Below are 1,269 nucleotides of genomic sequence, written 5' to 3'. Positions count from 1 at the left end.
ATAGATAGATAGGAATTCTTGATTTGGTGTGTGTATGGGTGTGAGGGGTGACTTACTTTATCGAGAGGGATTTCTATGCGTCGTATTTTCTTCATAGGTTTCCAGTCAGGGGGTGGTACAAAGCCAGGGAGGTGCTTTACCATGAATTCAGTCAGTCTCTGATGCTCTACCGTCATAGCATTCTTCACTCTACAAAACAAAAAGAACAGAGAAATCATAAGAGCCAAAGACAAACACACTCAAACATCAAGCATCAATCCATATACATAGATACACATAGACAGACATGCATACAAATGCATACATACATACATACATANNTCTTTACTCTATCTATCTATCGTTAATCTGTAGATGTAATGCTGCCTGTATCGTAGTATGTGCTCTCTCTTTCTCTTTCTCTCTATCTCGTATGTGCTAGGTGGATGGAAAGGCTTTCCAATAGGTTTGTGCATGTGGGAGAGAAGACAAGAGAAGTCCTGCGAGCCAAGCCGCGACCGGACAGAGGCTATGTCAGTCTAAATGAATGAAGAATAGAAAGAAGAAGAATAGAAAGAAGAAGAATAGAAAGAAGAAGAATAGAAAGAAGAAAAGCAAAGTTTGGAGAGCAATGAGCTCCTTCTTCAGCTTCTTCCTGTACTTGTTCTTTTTCTTCTGATCGATTCTTTTGAAGGAAAGGATTTCCTATCTTCGGGTCAAGAGAGGGTTGAGAGAAAGAATGCTGTCCTTCCCTGTCTACCTCTTCTTTCGAGGGAAAGAAGAAACAGGAGAAGAAAACTCTTTCTATCGCATGCATGCACGTGGAAAAAAGAAGAAAGCAAACAGAGAAAGAGAATGGTAGAGAACGAAGAAAAGATTCATAGCTCGTGATGAAAAGCATCTCCCGAGAAAGAAAGAAAGAAATAGTGAGAAAGAGTGAGAAAGAAAGAAAGAAGAGAGACGGGTTACCTGACATCTCTAGTATTGATACGGCTACCATTCCTATCGTATATAGGAGGGGGTGAGGGAGGTCGTATATCAGGGTCTTCAAACTCGAGCTCCCCAGTTGCGAGTTTTCTTGAAAGTTCGTCAAACCTCTGCTCTCTGAGAAATCGATCCATCTGGGGGGGTGTCATCCCTACTGGAAGATCCACATATGGCGGAGGAAGAAACTCCTTATCCTACACAAAAAGTCAACATGAAAGAAAGAAAGAAATACACATACACTAAAATAGATAGATAGATAGATTAAAGATAGATAGATAGATTAAAGAAAGAAAGAAAGATAGA

The 1,269-nt window shown here is 40.2% G+C and overlaps 1 protein-coding gene across 1 annotated transcript in view; it reads right to left on the bottom strand.

Annotated features, from left to right (window-relative positions):
* Positions 1–1,269, bottom strand: part of CSUI_009477 (zinc knuckle domain-containing protein) — a gene marked incomplete at its 3' end in the record, with an annotated part of 7,755 nt that overhangs the window by 5,575 nt on the left and 911 nt on the right. The window contains exons 2-3 of the mRNA XM_068069593.1: positions 949–1,160; positions 57–189 (exon numbers count right to left, since the gene is read on the bottom strand). Coding sequence (XP_067918432.1) covers positions 57–189; positions 949–1,160 — 345 coding nt within the window. The remainder of the gene's footprint in view (positions 1–56; positions 190–948; positions 1,161–1,269) is intronic.

The sequence above is a fragment of the Cystoisospora suis genome, assembly GCF_002600585.1.
Source record: "Cystoisospora suis strain Wien I chromosome Unknown contig_5679, whole genome shotgun sequence".
In the NCBI taxonomy this organism is placed as follows: Eukaryota; Apicomplexa; class Conoidasida; order Eucoccidiorida; family Sarcocystidae; genus Cystoisospora; species Cystoisospora suis.
This window is presented reverse-complemented; position numbering and strand designations above follow the sequence as displayed.